The sequence below is a fragment of the Hydra viridissima genome, unplaced genomic scaffold (genome assembly GCF_058129835.1).
Source record: "Hydra viridissima isolate aposymbiotic clone 2 unplaced genomic scaffold, HvirCarnegie_v1 scaffold_1, whole genome shotgun sequence".
In the NCBI taxonomy this organism is placed as follows: Eukaryota; Metazoa; Cnidaria; class Hydrozoa; order Anthoathecata; family Hydridae; genus Hydra; species Hydra viridissima.
In genome coordinates this window covers 24,930,179-24,951,719 of record NW_028324300.1, presented here as the reverse complement: position 1 = coordinate 24,951,719, position 21,541 = coordinate 24,930,179, and the positions used below count along the sequence as shown (strand labels likewise).

The 21,541-nt window shown below is 31.7% G+C and overlaps 2 protein-coding genes and 1 pseudogene across 2 annotated transcripts; 2 read left to right on the top strand and 1 right to left on the bottom strand.

The window, feature by feature from the left end:
• Positions 1-604: 604 nt before the first annotated feature.
• On the top strand, positions 605-2,138 carry LOC149894072 (uncharacterized). The gene has a single exon (XM_090070755.1). It carries the CDS (start codon positions 609-611, stop codon positions 1,710-1,712), a length of 1,104 nt encoding a protein of 367 aa, XP_089926881.1. The 5' UTR covers positions 605-608; the 3' UTR covers positions 1,713-2,138.
• Positions 2,139-7,845: 5,707 nt separating this feature from the next.
• Positions 7,846-9,771, top strand: LOC149894071 (uncharacterized). The gene is made up of 3 exons (XM_090076985.1): positions 7,846-8,308; positions 8,518-8,704; positions 8,928-9,771. The coding sequence occupies exons 1-3, from the start codon at positions 7,975-7,977 to the stop codon at positions 9,769-9,771; spliced, it is 1,365 nt and encodes a 454-aa protein (XP_089933111.1). The 5' UTR covers positions 7,846-7,974.
• Positions 9,772-11,219: 1,448 nt separating this feature from the next.
• LOC149894070 (zinc finger MYM-type protein 1-like) lies at positions 11,220-13,637 on the bottom strand (annotated as a pseudogene).
• Between the last annotated feature and the right edge of the window lie 7,904 nt (positions 13,638-21,541).

Here is a 21,541-nt window from a genome sequence, read left to right as displayed (position 1 = left end):
ATTAAATTAGAAATTTTTGTTGACTGTTCATTTGGAATTATTTGGAGTAAAATTTTTTTTTTTAAGAACACCAATGGATTAAAGAATCTTGCAATTACAGGCAACATTTTGATGCTCTTATGATTTGAAGTAGGGTAAAGGAAGGTATGTTCGTGATATATGTAATTTCGTGATATTTCGCTCGGCATTTGTAGCGAACATACCTATTAGTCAAAAACATCGAAATTGCGTCAAATGGTACCCCGGGGTACTACTGTCGATTCACAAATAGTCGTTGGGTGCGTGTGATACGTCAATTGTTTACTATCAGTTTGTACATTCTTTAGCATTATTTAACGTGCGTTCAGCACATTTGTTTGGAGTACTTGTCCAACATTTTTATTTCCAGACTTGTGTTTTAAGGTAAGTAAATTATTTTTATTAAATATTAAACTAGAAAAGATGCTTGATTTAATGGTAAAACTTTTGTTTTTTTATTAACTTCCTATAACTTATGATTCCTTATCGCAGTTACACATTTTCTTAACGTTTTCACCTCAAATGAATTTACATTTTTAATCATGTTTCTTTTATTAAATATAATGACATTAAAAATTGTTATTAAAGATATGCCTGGCCGCCTTTGGAATTGTGATGAAACTGGACTATCTTATGTAGTAAAGCCTAATAAAGTAGTCACTGCTATTGGTAAACGTTATGTTTATAAAAGAACTTATGCTGATCGTGGAGAAACGCATACACTTTTAGGATGTGTATGTGCCAATGGATCATGGATTCCACCTTTAATTATATTCAAAGGCGTTAGATGGAACGATAATCTTAAAGCTGATTGTTTACCAAACTGTATGGTAAAATTATCTCCAAAAGGATGGATTAATAGTGACTTATTTTTGGAATGGTTTAAATTTTTTATTGATTCTATTCCAAGTGAACGACCTGTGATATTATTCATGGATTCACATGCATCACACATTAACATGGATGTTATATTACTTGCAAAAGAAAATGAAATATATTTATTTACATTTCCAGCTCATACTAGTCATTTATTACAACCACTAGATGTAGGAATATACAAGCCACTTAAGTCAAACTGGGCCACTAGCTTAAATGACTTTATGAGGGAAAATCCTGGAGAAAAACCAAATCGGACAACTTTTCATACAATATTGAATCCAGCATTTATTAAAAGCTTTTCTAAAAAAAATATAGAAAATGCATTTAAAAAAAGTGGCATTTGCCCTTTAAATAAAAATGCCATTCCTCCAGAAGCAATAGCTCCATCTCAATTGACAAACAGAGAGATTCAAAGTACAGAAATTCAACCACACAGTAATGCTGCTATACAAACATTGTTAACTATTCCATCTGTAGAGCCAACCACACCTAACCCTAATAGGCCAAAAAGGGATTCAAGTGCAAAGTGTCTGACTCCTCCTGATCAACCTATTCCATTAACTTCAAAGGATTCTATTCCTGTATGTTCTAAAAAAAGTAAAAAAAATAAAAATGCTTCAAAAGATGATGATTGGGAGTGCGGTGTTTGTAAAAAAAGTTACAACAATGATGTAAAAAAAAAAAATGGAAAAAAATGGGTGCAGTGTTCCTATTGTTTAGTACCTTATCATGAGAGTTGTCAAACATATGAGGACATTGGTGAAGTATTTATGTGTGATACATGTTGTCAACAAGAATGTGATTTAGAAAAATAAGTTAATCAGATATAAGTATGGTTAATATTATAGTTATTATATTAAGAGTTTTTTGTAGGTCTGTTATTTTATTTTCTAAGCTACCTATGTTAAAAGTATATTTTTTTTATATATAAATATAAAGTAATGAAAGTATTATTATAATTTTGTTAACTTATAAGCCTGACTATATTTATATTTTATGAACTTAAAGTCTGATTGAATAGTTATGAATTCAAAACAAGTGTTGATATTTTTTGTTATATTATACCAGATGTTATACTTAATTAATAAAGAAAAATTTAAATATTATTGTGTATTCACGAAATTACCTAACCACTATCACGAAATTAAATATCATATCACAAAATTACCTAACTTTTCTCAATGACTTTTGAGCTTTTATAAAAACTTATCAAAGGACTTAAAATCCCAAAACTGCATAGATTCTAGTAACTTAACTCTATGTACATCAAACAATTAAAGTAATTAAGTAAAATTACTGAAATTGACTTTGTAATTACACATCTAGTTAATTTATCACGAACATACCTTCCTTTACCCTATCTGTTACAAGAGCTATAAAATTAGCCTTTTCTAGTTCACTTTTTGTTGTCACATGAATAAACGGTGCAATTACTTGTGTTATGACAGCAGCTGTTTTAGTTTTTCCAAGTGTAAACTTTTTTTTCAAAAAAGTTTCGTACTAATTCTGAAGTCCAATCATTAGAACGGAATGACAAATAATGCTTAGCAGTATGATGCACAAATGTTGCTTCTTTAGCAGCAACTTCAAGGTCATTATTTGATGCATCTATTTTTTTGAAGGAATCATTTACTTTCCTGTTTGATAATCCAGCAGAAATTGATGATTAATACTTTTTAGAATAAATATGTTGAATAATATTACTTCAACCTACAAATTCAACTGAAAAGTCTGCTGAACATAAATCACAATATGCTTTACTGTCGTTTCCGACCACTTTTTTGATAAATTCAAATTCAGTTGCATATTTGTCACTCCATGGAGTTCTTCGTTTCTTTTTCTCTGACATGATGCTATAAGAAAGTCAAATTACTAATTAAAGCAATCTTAATTGTATACTTTTTACTGACTATCATATTTAATATAACTAGTTTAATATATTAATCTTATTTAGGAATCACAAATATAAATTTAAAAATTAAAACAAATAATTTCTTGTCACTTTAAAAAACTTTCAACAGAGGTAAAGATAATATAACGAAATTCGAAAGAAATTCGGCGGCATCATAAATTGCAAATTTGTTTAAAAAAAAATGTTAAAGTTTTCATTAAAAATTAAAAAGTGAAATTTGTACTAAATAATTCAAAATACGGGACAAATGTGTTCAAATAAAGGACACGGAACATTTTGTAAAAATATGGGACTGTCCCGGCTAAATACTGGCAGATGGCCACCCTATTTAAATGTCGCGTAATATTTTTGATACAAAAATAATTTATTTTTAAGCTGAAATAAAAACATTTTCGCTTTCTATTTCTTTGCTGTGGCAACGAAATATATTACAAAGTAAACGAATGTATGTCAATTTTAAGCGGCAAAAGTCGAATGAAATTGTCAAAACGGTTGGAAATTATATTTTAAAAGTTTCACACAAAAAGTACTGTATAAGAAGCCATTTCTTTTATGGTTTTGAAAAGAAAAAATATCAAAAAACCATTTTAATGTCACCAAAAAAAAGATATAATAAACAACTTTTCCAATATATAACTTTTGGCAAAGAAAATCATTGTATTAACTGAACTTGTTATCGCTTTTTCCCTAAAAACCAAACTAATAGAAATATATTCTGCTCAAAACTGATTTTTACAACTACATAACAGCAAAATCATAAAAACTTACTACCTTCACATCGTTCGTTCGGAAATTACTTTAAACAAGAAAAAAAACTTAGAAGTTAGCGATTTTAATCAAAGAAACAACTTAACTCCTGCGACGATGTTCTCATTTGAAAAAGATACCTGAAAGCGTGGTTCAAGAGCATATACAACTTCATACAGTCAAGAAACGTTGTCCAATGCTATGAAAGAATGTTTAACTGGAAGAATAAGCGTGAGAAAGGCTAGTCGACAGTTCGGAATATACGCTTCCCATTTGCTTCAACCGCTGGATGTTGCTGTTTTCCGTCCGCTAAAGATAGAAACGCGCATCAAAGAATCAATACCAAAAAATCAGTTCCTCGGTCTTCTTCCTCTACTGCAACGTCAATTGAAAAGCGATAATTTGAGATCTGACTTGAAGGCTAGTGGAATATTTCCCTTCGATAAAGAAATGTTCATAAAGCATGATAAAAAACCTGGGGTAAGATTGGTCACTTTTCGGCGTTTAAAAATAAATATTTGTAATAAAAAAATTAAAAAAATAAATATAGAGGCCTATAGCCAAGACCTATAATGTTATTACCACAAGAGAAAATTGTAAAAAATTAATAAGATTCAGCGATTTTTAAGAAAAACTGCCAAAACTGACCAAAGTTACCCCGGCTGACGATACTCTTTTATTTGCGCAACCCTCAAATCCATAACAGAATATGCTTTAAAATTTTGATTAAGGCATTGGGAGGCATTCTTTTTTTTATTTTTGAGCAAAAGCTCTCAAAGAGAGTATCAATTGTTTTTTCCAAATTTTTTTTCGTGCAATTTTCTAATTCTTTAAAGTTAAACTATTTTCATGGCATTTTTTTTTTCATTTGACCTCCTCATAGTATCAAAGCTTTTAAACTCCTAAATAGATTATATTTCATGAAAAAATAGAACGTAGATACTCCTAAAAGAATTATACTATACTAATTATAATAATATATACAAAATCAAATATTTTTAATTTCTCATATTACAGTTCAGAAATATTAACATTTCACCATGAGCTCCTGTTAAGTTATTTCTCTTTGCAGTATATACATTTCCACCAATACTAAAAAGTCTTTCACTCTCCACAGAAGATGGTGGGCAGCTTAAATACTTTAAAGCAAGCTTTGCTAATAGTGGCATTTTGGTTTTCTGTGATTTCCACCACAACAAAGGATTGCTTTCTTTGTCAATAAGGTCTTCATTTGAGTAGAGTTGAATTTTGTTTAATAAAGCTTCATTTGAAATAAAGTTTGTGGTTGACAGATTTGTTTAAAATTAAATCCCACAAGTTCTTCAAAACAATTGTCGAAACCCATTTCTACTATATCTTTGTATTCATTTAGTACTGTACTATTATTTGCATATTCTGAGTCAATATTTTCAATGTCACAAGCTGCAGAACGATCATTTTCAGTAACTTTGATGTTTTTTATATTTTCATAGGTTTTAATAAGTTGACAGGTTATGTTCTCAATACTTGTTTTAGCAGCTGAGGTGTTTTCATTTTTGAACATTTTTGATTTGAATTTGGGATCAAGAAATGCTGAGAAGATGATGTTATAGTTATCAGTATATTGTTTGAATTTATTCTCAATTGAAAAAGTTAACTCAGTTGTCACAAATTGAAGCTTAATTAATGAAATGTTTCAAAAGCTGTATCTGTGGTATAATATTTGAGACAATAGAATTTCTTTCACTCAAGCGAACTGTTGTTTTTTGGAAATTTTTTAGCAAAACACTAAATTGTCCAAAAATCATCCATTTGTTTGCATTTAATGAAGAAAGCTTACCATTTTTAAGTGCATGTATGGTTAGAGGTTTCCTTTGTTCATAAATTCATTCTAAAATATGACAGGCACTATTCCACCTTGTTGGAACATTTTGAATAAGTTTGTGCTTAGGAACATTGTTTGCTTCTTGAAGAGCTTTAAGTTTATGGCAGGCTTGGGGAGAATGGCCCAACAATTAAATGGCAGTTTGCAATGACATTCTTGACTACTGTTTGTTCAAAAACACACTCATTAATTACTAGTTGCAGTGTGTGTTAAAAACAAGGCATACTATCATATGGGCTATCTTTAATAGCCTTAACAATATTTGCACCATTATCTCTAGCTAGAATTTTTGAAGGTGATATTTTAAATTCAGCCATAATATCTTCAATCAATTCAGCAATATTTGCTGCTGTATGCCTCTCAGGAAATGGAGCTACTCTAAGACAACAGTTTTCTGATTAAATGTATTGTCTAAACAGTGACCTGTCAGGCTCATGAAACTTTCATTTGAACTACTGGTCCATATATCAGTACTAAAGCTTATGAATTCAGGGCGCTACTCGACTTTCTCCCCCCCCCCCTAATTTTATGATTGATTCTGATAGAGAATTTTATGCTGATTAAGAATCGTATAAAAACATGGGTCTCAAAATCAATGGAAAGTGCTCTAATTCGAAGTCAAAGTTGTAAAAAATCCCACTAAAAACCCTAATATTCGCCATTTTGAAAATACTAAGTTAATGATCTTTTAGCTGACAAAAGCAAAACGTTAATAGCATGGTTTTTACGTTAAAAAATTCGTTAAAGTATGTTTATCTTGCGCAAATTTTTGTGGCAATGAAAATAGCCGTTTTTTGATTTATTAGAGAATAAACTATATTGCAAGTAAAGTACTTTTGTAATAAACTTTAAAAAAGAATTCACCAGTTTTGTTTCCTAAAAGAAGAACTTATGAAACTTAGTTCATAGTTGTTCTATCACATGTAAAATTTAGAAATAGTAACCTTCAAACCGTTTTTTTTAATAAAAAAAACCAGCGTAGGATACAATAATAATTATTCATCAATTTTTCTACATTCTCACATTCTACGTTCAACCTTTATTTGAAATCTTCTATTAATTTCATTTCGTTATAACACTTTCGTTACAATACTTTAAAATAATAATGCTAAGGCTTATGGAAACCAGGTCTGTTTATTGCGCAATGTAACGGTAATTAATTTTCGTTAAAAATGAAAGCGTTTTGAAAAAAAATGGCGAATATTAGGGTTTTTAGTGGGATTTTTTACAACTTTGACTTCGAATTAGAGCACTTTCCATTGATTTTGAGATCCATGTTTTTATACGATTCTTAATCAGCATAAAATTCTCTATCAGAATCAATCATAAAATTAGGGGGGGGGGAGAAAGTCGAGTAGCGCCTGAATTCAGCAACTGAGTAAACATGGACAGCCATTTTTAATATAAAGTATAAAATAATTTCATCAACTGAGTAAACATGGACAGCCTTTTTTAATGTAAAGTATAAACTAATTTTTAATATTTTACATACCCTAATGAAACAATGCAACTTTTTTAATGTCTAATTTCATTCCCTAACGAACGCTTTTTGACCATATTGCGCATGCGTAACTCATGCGCATAACTGTTTGTTAACTTTTTTAACGACTAACTTATTTAACGCAACACCGGTGTTGCGTTAAAAAAGTTAGTCGTTAAAAAAATTAACAAATAGTTCTGCGCATGCGTTACGCGTGCGCAATATAGTTAAAAAGCGTTCGTTAGGGAGCATCACTGATCTCTATAATAACTGGATAGCGGATCTCTAATATCAAAATTCACGCCAAAATCGCCATATTGGAAAGCCCCAGAACAATGAAATCTGATATGTGTGATAAAGCGATAAAGCGATAAGCCGAAAAACAGAACTTAAAGCTTACGGGATTAAAATTTTTGGGGCTTTCCAATATGGCGATTTTGGCGTCAAAAAATAAGAAGTTTTGCTCGGAGTTGCGCTATCCAGTTATTATAGAGATCAGTGGGGAGCATCCATAAAGTACGTACGCAGGTATGGGGGGAGGGGGGTTACCAAAAAACGTACAAATGCGTACTAGGGGAGTGTTCAAGACAGCGAGTACGTACGCGGTTTGACTATCTTTCTGAGGAATTATTTTTAAAACTTGATCTGTATAAAAAGCAATGAACTTTTCGAATGTTAAAAATCTTTTTTTTAAATTACGCATTATGGTTTTTATCTTTTCAATTAAAACATTACAACAAGTTAATTTTTTATTATTTTAAATTAATATCTTATTATTAACTTTTTATTAACAATGTACTACTTCAAATTATTATTAAAGTTTAAATGTATTTTTTCTGATTATAAAAAACAACTAATTTTAAAAACAACAATTTTAATGCTAATAGAGACCAACACCTTTCATTGCGAGATGTAACTGCAATTAATTTGAGTCGGGTTATTTTTTTACGTTCTTCGCTTTAACGACACTGAATCTTATGATGAAATCGTTTATTTCCAAATAAACAAAAACTTTTATCTTTCTAATCGAATAATTGAAAACGTTGCAACAAAAAAAAACTGCTTACTCCCAAGATGTCGAACGAATTTGTTGGGAACAAGAAAAAGTATCTTCAACTCCTTGAGTTATGTAAGAAAGCAAATTCAACACTTGAAAAACAAAAGCAGTATCAGCACGCACAGGAGTTGTGGAAAATAGTAAAATATGATCAATCTTTGTATGAAAAAAAAGTAAACGAATTAAAAGTGAAAGCAAAAAAGTCAAAAGGATCAATCATGTCATTCTGGGGAAATGCTTTATCACCGCCTAGCAAAAAGAAAAAAGATATTCATCCATTGCCGTCTTCGTCAAATAAAATACAAAATTTTCCGAACGCAACTACGACAGAACCTGAAAGGATTGAACTTAGTAAGCCATTTTTTGCAATAATTTACAAACTTTTTCTCTCGTGATTTTCTATATATTGAATTCAACCGAATTGGTAATTAAACTACATTGTACGACTATATTGCAATTGCATAGTTTTATTCATCATAATTGGACCATTTTCTCTACATCCAATCTCTATAGCTGTCAAGAATTTATAATAGTTTATTTTTGGGTATTTCCTAATTTAGATTTAACATCAAACGAGAAGGAAAGAGCAAATCCGGCGCAAGTTAAAAGTCGGAAGAAAATCTCAGATCTTGAATCACAGCTTTCATCCTTAATAATCTTACGCGATTCTGGTTTGTCTACTGTAACGAGGAAACAATTAGACAATGTGAAAGAAAGCATAAGAAGAGAAAAAACAAACTTGGACAGGTAAATGTTAAGAGATATATCGAATAGAGCTAAGAAGTATAGACAAACGCCTTGGCCATAAAAACCAAACTTTTAAGCAGGCAGTAACTTTCAAAACTTTGTTTTTCAAATTGTCAATAAGAACTTCTAATTGAGGATTTACAAAGTTCGCAGAATCCAGGAAACCTTAAGTATAGAAGGTTTTATTACGGAATCAAAGATTTGTGTAATATTTTGTTTTCAGATTGATTCGTGAATCGGCACGTCAAAGAAAACGGAGACAAAAACTTAAAGAGGGCATCGAAACATTTTGTCAAAACAACCCTGAAGTATCAAGTGCTTTGAAACAGTTTATGCGAAACCATTCTGGACGACCACGGCTCAAAATTGATCAGCCAGAACTTTTATCAACAATCATAAAAATTGTGCAAAGTTCATCAGCAGCAGATGAGCGTCGAAGAACAGAATGTCTTCGTAGTGTCTCCACTTTGGATGATCTTCAGAAAGAGCTGACGAAAATAGGCTTTAACTTGAGTAGAAGTGGTTTGTACCTTCGTCTTTTACCACGACGTGAAAACACTCATGAAAGAAAAAAGCATGTAAAAACAGTTCCTGTGAAGCTACTACGTCCAGAAAATTCACTGCGAAAAAGAAATGATGATAGAATGTTTGCCAAATCTTTTATTGATGACATGTTTGAAGTTTGCAAATTGTTTGGACCAAAAGCTGTGGTTTTCATGTCAAATGATGATAAAGCCAGGGTACCGTTGGGTCTCACTGCTGCAAGCCTTCAAGCGCCGTTGTTGATGCATATGGAATACAAGGTCAAACTTATGGATCATGACTTTGTCGTTGGCCCACAGCACAAGTTAATCCCATCGGTGAATGGCATATGCGAAGTTAACAATAATGGAAATGTATCCTACAGTGGAGACACTTTCATACGCATAAGAAGTGGGAAACACTATACATCGAATGCTTTTACACATGCTTTTGATGTTAGGGAGCTAATCAAGATGGTTAGACGTAAACCAATTATGTTAATGGAGACTGATGGAGCTCAAGATGAGGCACCACGCTTTCCTTAAACGTTAGCAACTGCTGTTGATCTCTTCCGCTAGCTGGATTTAGATGTCTTGCTTCACGGTGTGAATGCAGCTGGGCTTTCAACCTTCAACCTCATTGAAAGAAGAATGGCACCTCTTTCTCGTGATTTGGCTGGAATAGTTCTTCCCCATGATTATTTTAGCAATCACCTTGGTTCTTCTGGGAAGACAATCAACCAAGAACTGGAGGTAGAAAATTTCCAAAAAGCGGCTGATGTTTTATCCCAAGTTTGGGAGAAAACCGTCATCGACGGTTACCTTGTTAATTGCCGGGCAGTACCAGTTGGAAAAGCATATAAATCGCCGAATCCTGATCCTGTTTGGGTAGAGAAACATTGCCAGCAATCGCGATACTGTCTACAAGTTGTGAAATGCCTGGAAAAGTTATGTTGTTCATCGTTTGAAACAAATTGGCTGAAAACCATCCCCCAACGTTTCATTCCATTTCCGACCATCTACGAGTACTGCGAGAATGGTTACAAAGCGATGGAACCGTCTCGATATTTTAAAAACATATCAAACTATTCAAACTTTGCACCTCTGACGCATAGGCTTTTGCTACAAGATATACCTGCAGAAGGCTTAAAGTACAAAATTATACCATTTGATCTGTATTGTTCTTCGTTGGAAAAAAAGCTTTTAAACGGAATTTGCGTCAAATGCAATAAATACTGGCCGAGCGAGGCAGCAATTAAACGGCACAAGAAAGCACATAAAAAACAAAAAATAATGAATAATATGGAGAGTGATTTAAGTAAAAGTGAAGAAGTCAGTGAGGAGATTACTAATGAAAGATTAGAAGCAGAGTTCATGCCTGTTTTCCATAACATTTTCAATTTATTTAAGTCACCATTTGTGGAAATATAAATAGCTAAATTGATCTTTTTTGCATTTAATGATTTGAAAACTTTTTTTTTTTTGGGTGGGGGGGGGGGAGGTCATACTTTTTTATTAAATAACGTGTACGTACGCAGAGGGGGAGGGGGTATTAAAAGCGTACAAGTGCGTACAAGGGGGGAGGGGGGGTCCAAAAGCATTGGTTTTACTGCGTACGTACTTTATGGACGTCCCCTTAGGGAATGAAGTTTGGCGTTAAAAAATTTGCATTGTTTCGTTAGGGTATGTAAAATATTAAAAAGTAGTTTATACTTTATATTAAAAATGGCTGTCCATGTTTACTAAGTTGCTGAATTCATAAGCTTTACTACCGATATATGGACAATTTAGTGTTTTGCTAAAAAATTTCCAAAAAACAACAGTTCGCTTGAGTGAAAGAAATTCTATTGTCTCAAATATTATACCACAGATACAGCTTTTGAAACATTTCATTAATTAAGCTTTATAACATGCAGAGGAATCAATGTGTTTTCCAATTATAACATGCAGAGGAATCAATGTGTTTTCAGTCTCAGATTTATCTTTTTTATGCGTTAAAAACCCGAAGGCTGCAACGTTAATAATGTTACAAATTGTTCTATTTCAAATATGAAACTATCTTCTAAATCATTTGAGTACACTTCTACAATTTTTTTCGCGCTAACTTCCAATTCCATGGTACTAATAGTTAACAGCTTCGATAGAAATCCAAATAACTTATTTACGTGGTTGTAACCATCACTTCTTATAGTTAATTGTGTTACAAGTTTGTCAATAATGACAAAAAATGTATTCACTCGAAACTTGTCGGATACGCTTAAAGAATCAACTTGGTTTTCTCCGTTGCTCAATTTTTTAATTACCTTTCTTTTGTTCTTATCCAAATAGTCTTTTTCAATAAACGAGCTAAGTTTTTTAGATTCATTCTCAAATCTCGTAAAGTCGTTTCGTAAGTTTTTTACTAAGTCAATTAGTGAAAGTAACATACTGCTTGCTGTATGCAAATCTAATTCAACTTTTTGAAGAAATTTGCTAACTGCATTAAACCTCTTAACTATGTGATGCCAAAGTACAGCCATGAATGCAAACTCTAGCTTAGTGATCTTATTTAATAAACACAAAGCTTCATGACGAGTATCAGATTTTTCTTCTGTATCCTCAGCTATATGACATAGCGCTGCATGAATCCCATCAAATTTTTCTACTAAACTTTTTGAAGCATCTGACCTACATGACCATCGTGTATCTGATAGGCGCTTGAGTGTAGTATGATTTCCTTTCAACAAATCTCATCTTTGTGTTGAAGCTACAAAAAATGAATACAAACTCTGGAGAACGCCAAAATAGTTAATAGAATTGATGCACTCACTGACACTGCACTGCCCTACTAAATTTAAAGAATGTCCAGCGCAGGGGACATAAAAAGCTAATTCACTCCGCTCTTTTAAACGTGCTTGTAATCCAGAATATTTACCAGACATATTGCTTGCATTATCGTATGCCTGTCCCCGACAATTGGTTATATCAATATCATATCTTTCCAGTAGATCTAAAATGTCAGTAATCAAAGATTTACCGTTGTGGCTTTTAATTTGTAGAAAACAAAAAAATCGTTCATACACGTGGCGATTTAGATAATAACGAAATAAATATAATAAAAAGTAATAAGAAAATAAATATAATAAATATAATAATATAATAATATATAATAAAAAGAAATAAATATAATAAATATAATAATAAATAAATATAATAAAAAGTTGATCCACATGAGAAATATCAGGAGTCGAATCTACGATAATTCCCCAGTATTTTGCTTTTTTTATTTCGGTAATAATGTGCGTTAAAACCTTTTGAGACATAATATCAATTAGCTCTTCACAAATAGCTTTAGACGAATAATTTACATTTCTTTTGCCTTTATTTGCAAAAGTGTCAATGTGTTGCTTTAAAACTGGATCAAATTGAGTCAACAGTTCTAACATGCCTAAGTAATTTCCGTTATTTGACGATCCTATAACTTCATTATGGCCTCGAAATGCTAAACCTCTTCCGGTTAAAAAACGAATAACCGCTACTATTCTATTTAAGATTGCAGACCAATAATTAAATTCCCTTTTAATCTGGCTTACCATATATTCATCGACATGAGTATTTTGTTTTATGAATTCTATCCACTTAATCATACATTGAATATGTTCCTTGCTGTTTTCGTGGCCGAAAATAGTTTGTTTAGCTTTTTTCCAATTGCAAAAGCCACTTTTGACAAATACGTTGTCGTAATCGGTTGAAAACAACTTGCAAACATAACAAAATACACATCCAGTGGATTCATAAAACTTTAACCATTTTCGGTCACACTTTTCGCCATTATTCATCACTTTTTAAAAATATTTAACCGAATAATATCTGTACTGGTTTTTGAACATCCGCTTCGAAAATTCGAAATTAGAATCTTTATTTTGAAAAAAAGCATACCCCTTGTTTAAATACTTCATACGTTCATTTTCCTTTAATTGTAATGGCCATAAGCAGGGTCTTCGCGTAAAGTGGTATCTAAGAAAAAAAATCATGATAAATAAGCCTAATAAAAAAATAATAAGTGACAATTTATAGAATAAAAATATTAACTGCCTAAAAAGTAAATTGTTTGTTTAGCAGATGTTAGAGGTGTCATTAAAGATGGTAATAATTGGAGTACCTGAGTCAAGCTCATTATTATGCATTGTAGATTCAACACTTTCAACTTCTTGAATTTCATTTGAAGGACCTTGGCAGGCTACCTCATTTTCCGTGTTATTGTTTTCATCTTTTCTTTCATTTTTTTTATTATTATCTACAGTTTGTGGAAATTGCATATTAGTTTGGTTTGATGAAAAAAAATTTGTCATTTTCGGAAGTTTAGCTACCATTTCCTCTCTCTCTTTCTTCAATCTTCTTTTAGAAGCTCCACTTTCATATTTTCTTAGCATTTTAATTACAACTGTATAACCTGAAAAGTGTTAAACTGTTCTTTTTTTCTCTTTCAAGAATTTAGCGCTTCAGCTATTAAATGCATTCACACAAGAACTCTTTTGTGCGGAAGTACAAAAGAATTGTAGAATTGCAATCGTTAATGCATTTTCAATAACAATATAATTATTCAAGTCATTAAAAATTTTCCGAAGGGAATTGTTTTTGTAGCAATTTGTACAAATGTTACATTCAATTATTGCTATAAGGCGCTGCTACCAATCTAGTAATTCTTTTTTTGTAGAAGTAGTTGCGCTCCTTCGTTGTCAAGACCGGAAAAAGTGTATAATGCAGCGTTTTTGTTGACAGTTATTTTATTTTTGTGCTTTTGTTTTCAGACAATTTAGTAAATTTAACTTTGGCTCTTTTAAGTTAATAAAAGATTTAATTTTCAGAGATAATAAAAAATTATTTACTTTGAATCGGGGCCCAAAAGTTGTGGGGCCCGGGGCTCTAGCCCCCCTAGCCCCCCCCCCCCGTCCTTGATCTGCCACTGTAAATTATTCTTTGCATTAATCAGGTCATTAACTTGATTTTGTAAATTATTTCTTTTATTAGTTAAATTATTAACTTTTAGTTATTCTCCCATAAACTCACTTTGCCAATTATTTGTATTGAGGTATTATTTAACTGATTTTCTAAAGTAGAAATTTTATTTTGCCTTTCTGCTGACAATCTTTTGATTTAGTTGATTTTATTATGTTGGTTACTAACCTTAAGTCGTTCAGCTTTTAATTCGTAAGAATATGAATAATTCTTTTTTTTCACTTTTTTTCACTTTCTATAACTAATCCATTCTGTTTATTAACTTCACTTTGTTCGTTTTATTAACAGACGTTTAATCAGTTAATTTTAGCTTGACCTACATCTATCGCTTCTTGACGTATAGCTATTTCATGCTGCATGTAAGCAGCTACCTGTTCTTTATCTTTTAATGCTTGATTTTTTAGATCATCTATTTTTTTAGACCAAATTTTGTTTCAATTCAACTCGTTGTTTTTCTATACAATTATTAAGAATATTTAACTTCTCTTGTTGTTCGGCAATAATATCTTCCTGTGAACGAAATAAACGAACAAGACCCCCGTCCGGTTAATCTGTACTTTCATTTCTTAAATTTACACTTGTATTAAAAGAAGTATTTGTTTGACCTCATTTGTACTCAATAACTAAATAACTATATTTTTTATTTTCTAATATCTCTACAAAACCCTTAGCTTCTAACGGATTATTAAAGGGTAACCAATGATAGTTGACTTTTTTTGTTTTAGGATCACTTTCGGTGAATATCTTATTCCTTATGCCACAATACTTCTGATGAAACTATACCTAGTATTTTAATTGCATCTTCTTGATTATTACTTTCATGCCATCCAATAGCTTATACTGAATTGGGTCTAAAACTAAAATTATTAACTAAACACATTTTTAAATATGTTTTGACTTTCTACTTCTTTTTGTTTTTTATCTAAATTAGTTAAAGCTTTTACCGCCATTTTTTTATTGACTAAAATAAGTTTTATATGCAAAGTACCGATTTATTTATACTTAGTAATATAACAAAGCTCATTTTTAAAATGGCGCAGTTATTTGATATTTTTTGCATTTATTTTTTCATCTATCCACTCTTAAGTTACTCCACTTGATCTTAGCTAAGGCGATAAATAAAATAAAATTTGTACGAGGTGTTTGCCGAAGTAGTAGCCATTCAGTTTTTTACCTGCTTTGTCTATTTTTTTGTGAGGATGGAGAAAAGTTATAAACAACAATTAAGAAAAGTCGTACAAATGGAGACTTATTCAATCTGTCATATAATTAAATGATGAATAAGTAACGCAACGGTAAACAACCAAAAAGTATAAAAAGCTCAAAAAAATAAGGGAAAGAAGGAAGGAAGGAGGAGGAGAACAAAGGGAGTAGGAGATGGATAAAAGTAGAAAAGAATTTTAAGAGTTTTAAAGAGGAATTTACGATAAAAGTGTTTTAAGAGATTTTAAAGAGGATTTATGAGAAAAGAGTTCTGAAGATTTAAAGAGAATTTTATGAGAAGAATTAATGGAAACTTTAAAAAGAACCTTATTAATAGAGTTATTTAGGAAAGATATTTGAGTGACTTTAAATATACGTTATTATCTGTATTAATGTATTGTTATTTGTAAAAGTTAATATTATGAGAATATATATATATATATATATATATATATATATATATATATATATATATATATATATATATATATTGATGAGAAATAATTGAGGATATTTATGAAGAAAAATAAGTAAGAGAAGAAAAAACTGTAGTAAGTATTTTTATCTTTGTATTTAGGCATTGTTGACATGTTTAGTCATCATCTGAGAAAATCTTTTCGTTACTGAGACCGTATGCAGGTGCAAACGATTTCATTCCAGGGAATGACACGAAGATCTCAATTTGATCTCTTAGTTGATCATATTATGAAATACAACATAAGCAGCTTTCTTTTGAATGGTTTAAGGCGGTGGCATGTTTAAAAATATCTTTCTTGAAAACTTTTCGCTCATTTTCGTTACCAATGTTTGGATACTTTGATGAAGCACAAGTTCTCATGGTTCTCTCAAGTAATCACTTTTTGAGCGTACATACTTTTCTAAATTCAGCAATAAATCAGCGTAAAGATTAATTTTTGAAAACACTTTACAAAACTCATTTGGCTATTGGGATCTTTTTCTCTGAAGAAGTAACGTTCAACAATATTTACGTTCAACAATACTGAGATCGAATGCAGGTGCAACCGATTCAATGATGACTTCTTTTAAGTGTTTTACTTTTTTTTCTTAAAGATGATTTCAAATTTATTTTAATGGTAAACTTTTGTTATCGTGTCCGTGTGTATTATCAAATATTTTTAACTTTTATATTACTTGATATATTTATATCCTTTTTTTTATATATTCTTTCTTACTTTGTTGGAAATGTTTCATTAAAATATCAATACGTTCACATTTTAGCATTTTTACATCGATAATTTTTCTCGCAAATGTCATAAGCACGATTATGTAAAGTAGCTCTGTTTATTGCATTCCCAATTACAGTAAAACTGTTATTTTTCCAGTAGATTATTTAATACAATCTTCCCGACCTGAGCATATATTTTTAGATCATGGATTTCTAATGGTAATTTCATTTAAACTCCATATAGACGCATATTCAGGGAAACCTAATAAATTGCAAAACTGAACCATACATTCAAAATCTTGAGAGAATTCGCTACGAAAAAGCCAATATTATCACACTCTGATCTGAACAGATCTAATAACTTCATAGATTGTTTTCAAAAAGACCAAATTTATTGGTACCGTAACGTTAGATATGAAAGTTGTGGACATTTTGAGCAAAAAGCAACAAATAAAGCCTTCTATTATCATATATTACTGTTGTTAAAAAAAAAACTCCATAGAGTCCAAACTGTACAAAAGTGGTATAGGCGGCTTTATTAAGGTTTCAAATAATTTGCAGCTGTAAGCTTCAGTGTAAAAAAAAAACTCTCAAGTTCAAATTTTGATGAAGTCTTTTTGTCCTCAACGATTTTAAACTTAGCATAGTAACAGAGCTACGTTACTATGAGTTACCAGAGTTACGTTTCATCTAAACTATCAAAATGCTGCCTTTTCAGTTGCTGATTTTTGAGCTTATTTAAAATTCGATATTTTTTTACGAATTAATAGTTCACGTGTAACATGAATTTTGTTTGTTAAAGAAACTATAACAATCCTTTAATAAACAGGAAAATGTATGTTTACATCGCTTTGGATTGCTATTTTTGCAGCTTCAAAAATCTTGGGCATAGTAACAGAGCTGTTAGGTTCATCTAAACAACAGTGCGAGCATTTAGCTGCCACTCAAAATACCACTTAAGTATCACAAGACCGGAGGAATTTTAGGAGTACTCACTTCTCAAAATATGAACTGAACGTTTGGTTAGAACAACGCAGGGAATGTCATCGGATCTTGTTCGGCCGTGGAAGGGGTTATTTCAAAAAAATTTCCGGATCCCGAACCCGTTCGGTTATAGACCCGTTAAATACCCGATAGCCCGATAGCTTTAAACAATGATCAAACGTATTAACGAGCACCGACTGCTAAGGAACCGAAACCGATAAATTCTCCAGTATCCATCCGGGTATTGACTTTTTTTTATAACCAAAAACCCGAACCCGCTCGGTTTTTGACTTTATCACCTTACAGGTCCCAAAACTTAGTAAAAGATTTTTATAAATTGCGAAAATTGTTAAAAGCCACTAAAATTTATTACGAGTTATTGATTCAATGATTTTAGCACCTTTGGAAGAGTCAGTGAAATGTAAAATGTAAAATTTTTAAAATTTACTTAGTTAAACTTACTTTAGCTGGAAGTTAATTAATGAAGTATTTAGTTAAAGTCCACGGTCAATTAATGAGTAAATGAAACATGAGTAAATGAAAGAGGTTTAATTATGTAAAAGTATATGCAGTTTTGGTACCAAAAGTTAACTTTCTAAACATACTAGTTGCCTTAGTCATCATAGAAGTAAAACACAGTCAAGCATATCATTTTCATCTTGGAACTTTTACCTAACGCTGATTACAAATAAACACTTAAAGTTTGGAGATGTACTGATGCGGACACTGTTTTCATGAGTTTCTTTGCAAGAAATAAATCGATAGAAATCTGAGCCAAGTTTTAAAAAATTATTTTCGACATTTTCTTTGTCTTCTTCAATGTCATACATGTCCATAACGTTAATTGCATTAACAGGGGCTTCCTCAATGTCATCATCCGGCTCCTCATTCGGAATTGATGAAGAGAATTTGGTTTATGAGCAGAATTTGAGCAACATTTTTCTCTCAAACTGAGAGTAGTTGCTCTTGATGAAGAGTAGTTTTTCAGCTTTTAGAGGGTCCATGCAATTTCTTCCTTTCGTGACTGTCAGGCTGGCAGCGCTGAACAAGCGCTCTGAGGATGCTGAACTTGCAGGAATGCTCAGGATAGCAAGAGCAGCCTTAGAAAGAATTGGATACGTTCCGCTTTGTCACCCAGAACTGCATTGGCTTTCCCATTCATGCAGAAACTGCCTCAACATCATTTTCATAGGTAAAAAGTTCTCCTTTCAATTCAGTCGGGCTCTTCTTTTGCTTCTTCGGCTGGATAATGTTCAAAGAAAAGTTTCCAAATTGTGAGTGCCGAAGGCTGTTGTGGACGAGGAATGGTTTAATCTCGGAGTCTTCTTGCCCACTTTTGCCGAACAAACTTGACAAGAACTCTTTCACAGCTAATTCAGAATCCTTGGCTAAATCTGAAGACTGAATTTAGTTTTTTTGAACGTGGCTTTCAAGAACTTGCCGCATTGGTCTAAAAAATATAAAAAAGAATAAAAAAAGTAAGACTTTCACGGGCAAAAAGACTGAATTTAAGTGCAGATAGTCAGACTTTTTCATACTTTAACCAATTTTTACTGAGTTTGTGTCCTAATATTTACAACTTTTTGTATTATTGGAATTATTTGCTAGTATTCCCTCTCATTTCTTTTAATTATTCACAACTGCATTACTTTAAATCATTGTTAGCACTTATTTATACTAGCTACTTTAAATGTAACTTTGGACAATTCGCACGTCTAATGGTGGATAAGGAACTTGCACAAGAATAGACTACAGCCAGTTATATTGTAACTTTTGGCTAATAATATTTTAAAATGATTTTTCACTCACATTTTTATCAACGGTTTAAGTAGTTGACTACTAAGTAGACAACTTGTCTGAACTTTGCAACTTTAAACAATGCTTAAAGGCAAGTAGTACCCTGTGTAAAATTTACAGGCACTAGACAAAGAAATTGAAGTAATTGGCAATTTATTACTTGACTTTTTGGCTTCGCTTTCATGGGGAGGCAGGTCATCTGTATCTGGAGATAGTGTTGGATTTTCTTTCTCACGTTCACTTCCATCTTCGTTTTCAGTTTCAACATTGTCTAGACTTTGTGATGACAGAGCATTTGACTTGCTAGCAAACATTTTCGAAATGTTTTTCTCTTTTACGCACGTCCGATTTTAATTTCAAAATTTTAAAATTAAAACCTTTCTTACATCATTTCAAGACACGGAAAAAAAAACAAAAATTCTGAAAACACACAATGATGCTTTACGATCGCTTTTACTGGTTTCGGCTTATCTTAAGCTTGGTTTCCAATAGTTGTAGGAATGTCGTACAACAGTTGCACAACAACTTTGTTTTATAATGGAAACATTTTCTAGTGTAAGTTGCACAACTTAACGTTGGTTGTACAACAAATTTTATGTTGTAAAACTGCGTTGTGAGTTTTGAAAAAAATCTATTTCTGCAACAGTTTTTTGTTTTTTGTGCAAAACGCGCAGCTTATTTTTTTAATGGAAACCACACAATAACTGTTGTACAACAATAAAGTTTACAAAATATCGCCATTGTGAGGAATTGTTTTAACCTTCTCTGAGACACTAATGAGTCATTGCTTTCTTTATGAACTTGACAAAATTTTTCCCATCTGACTGTGAATCATACAATTTACAAACTCCACTCCCCTTTTGCACAGTAGTACAACCGCCTCATTTTAACACATTGAATACATTAAGACAAATTTGAAAATCCGATTAATGACAAAAGGTGTTCAAGTCTGTCAGGAGACATTCTTAAGTATCGATAAAAAAAAAAAATCCCTATCAACTAGCATCATTTCTTGCACCAAAGAACTAAACGCACCTTGCTTAACGAGTTTTTTTAAATAGTTCTCTGACCCAAAACACATGCTTTCTTTTCTTTACGATTTTTTGGCGTCTTAAAATTAAAAGTGTAACAAAAAGTCGATAATTTAGAGTGAGATTTTTTTTTTTATGACGGCCATTTTTTGTTTGTTTACACTGTTTTTTTTGAAAGATTTTTGCGCTAATTCAATCTAATGGAAACATTGCGTTGCACAACAATTTACCGCACAGCTAATCAAACGAACGTTGCACGATTTTTGTACAACATTTCTACATTTATTGGAAACCAAGCTTTAGATTTTTTGTAACAACCAATCAGAATCGAGCCTTTCAAATAAAGGGTGAAATAAAGTAATTTTGCCAAACGGATGACGTGAATTGCATGAGGAAATATATTAAATTTTGTTTAACTGCCAAAATGCTAAGTGAACATGTGCTTATTGCGATATTATGGTTTGATTCTTCTTCCCGTAATTTTTTTTAGAAATATCAATTATTTTTAAACAAAATAGAGCTTTTTCACAGAATGCCCGACAGAACCGTTCGGGTAATCGGGTTCAGTTCGGGTAATCGGGTTCGGGAACCGGTAGGATCAATAACTTTCGGATACCAATTATTAAAATTACCCGAAAGATTGAGTCGGGTGGGGTATGAAAAATTTCGACTATCCAATTTTATCGGCGTTATCGAGTAATACCCGTTTGGGTAATTGGAGTCCGATAAAATTATTTTTAGTTTTTATCGGTATCCGATACCGGTTCGGATCGGCACTCGTTCTATCGGAACCCTGACATTCCCTATGCTTAACCGTAGCTTTACCATGATATGCTTATATTTTTTAGTTTCAGTAATTATGTTTAGTTAATTTTATGCATGCTGGCATTTTGCTCAAAACAAACTTTAGGTTTAAAACTGCAATTGGTTTGAGAGCATTTTGGCGCTACTCGACTTTCGCACCCCCACCCCCTTTTTTTTGTTTTTTATTATTGATTCTGATAGACAATTTTATGCTGATTAAGAATCGTATAAAAACACAGGTCTCAAAATCAATGGAAAGTGCTCTAAAGTTGAAAGTACAAAATTATAGGACAAATCCCAAGTATTTGCCATC

Excerpts from the sequence above, each read along its gene's own strand:
- LOC149894071 (XM_090076985.1), top strand. The coding sequence starts at position 7,975 with ATGTCGAACGAATTTGTTGGGAACAAGAAAAAGTATCTTCAACTCCTT. Across the intron at positions 8,309-8,517 it reads ACCTGAAAGGATTGAACTTA|ATTTAACATCAAACGAGAAG; the intron begins GTAAGCCATTTT and ends TTCCTAATTTAG. Across the intron at positions 8,705-8,927 it reads GAAAAAACAAACTTGGACAG|ATTGATTCGTGAATCGGCAC; the intron begins GTAAATGTTAAG and ends TTTTGTTTTCAG.
- LOC149894072 (XM_090070755.1), top strand. The coding sequence starts at position 609 with ATGCCTGGCCGCCTTTGGAATTGTGATGAAACTGGACTATCTTATGTA.